The sequence below is a fragment of the Penaeus monodon genome, chromosome 27 (genome assembly GCF_015228065.2).
Source record: "Penaeus monodon isolate SGIC_2016 chromosome 27, NSTDA_Pmon_1, whole genome shotgun sequence".
In the NCBI taxonomy this organism is placed as follows: domain Eukaryota; kingdom Metazoa; phylum Arthropoda; class Malacostraca; order Decapoda; family Penaeidae; genus Penaeus; species Penaeus monodon.
The window spans coordinates 25,413,136-25,413,985 of NC_051412.1; the positions used below are offsets into that span (position 1 = coordinate 25,413,136).

The 850-nt window shown below is 39.3% G+C and overlaps 1 protein-coding gene across 1 annotated transcript in view; it reads left to right on the plus strand.

Moving 5' to 3' along the window:
- Positions 1-850, plus strand: part of LOC119590722 — a gene marked incomplete at its 5' end in the record, with an annotated part of 9,066 nt that overhangs the window by 6,136 nt on the left and 2,080 nt on the right. Inside the window, 2 exon segments of the mRNA XM_037939410.1 lie at positions 232-355; positions 692-828. Coding sequence (XP_037795338.1) covers positions 232-355; positions 692-828 — 261 coding nt within the window.

The window sequence follows — 850 nt, forward strand, 5'->3', positions numbered from 1 at the left end:
CGTGTTGTGGTCCAGATGCAATCATTTTGATCCTGCTCTTAATATGTATCCATCGATCTGATATCCATTTGTATATCTATTAATTCAGACATCCCGAATCCTTTCGAATTTCAGCCCTTCACGTCACACACAGAAAGACCTACATAAAGACCTTAAATATAAGTGAACAGATAGGTACTACCTTCAGTCATCGCTCTACTTACGATCTGATTCTTTTTCTGCAATCCTAAGAATGGGGGATTGGGTGATAGCTACCCCTTGGATCTATCTACGACACCTTCTAGAACCTTATCTTCCCGGAAACGATACCACAGATGCATCTAATCCTAATCTGCATTCTAAACAGACTTCAAAGGTAACGCAAGAATTCGAGCTACGGAAAGAGTTGTATATATTTTGTTATATATGTTTTTTTTTCCCCTTCTTGTCTGTCTCTATCTTCTAGAACATTTATTTTTTTTTAATTGTCTCTGGTATCTTACTCTTCTGAAATAAATAAAAATCTCCGTAATGGTTTTCACATCACAGTTTTGCGTTAGAAACAAAACTGATCATTTCTCTTCCTGTCTTAAATTCTCACGGGAAAAAAAAATCATCTAAAAAAAATTATATATATATTTTAAAAAAAAATCGTTCACCACTTACATTCAAACAATTGATCATATCCACCTCACGCTACGACCCCGTTCAGAGTTCGCCAAGTGTTCGCAAGCCGGCCAGCCCCCCAAGTCCGAGTCCCAGAGGCCGCGAAAAGACATTCCCCCACAATGCCCGCCAGATGGTGCTGAACAATCTCCTGCCTTACGTCATCTTCAACCCGGAGATAAGGTGCGGAATGTCTACGTTTTAC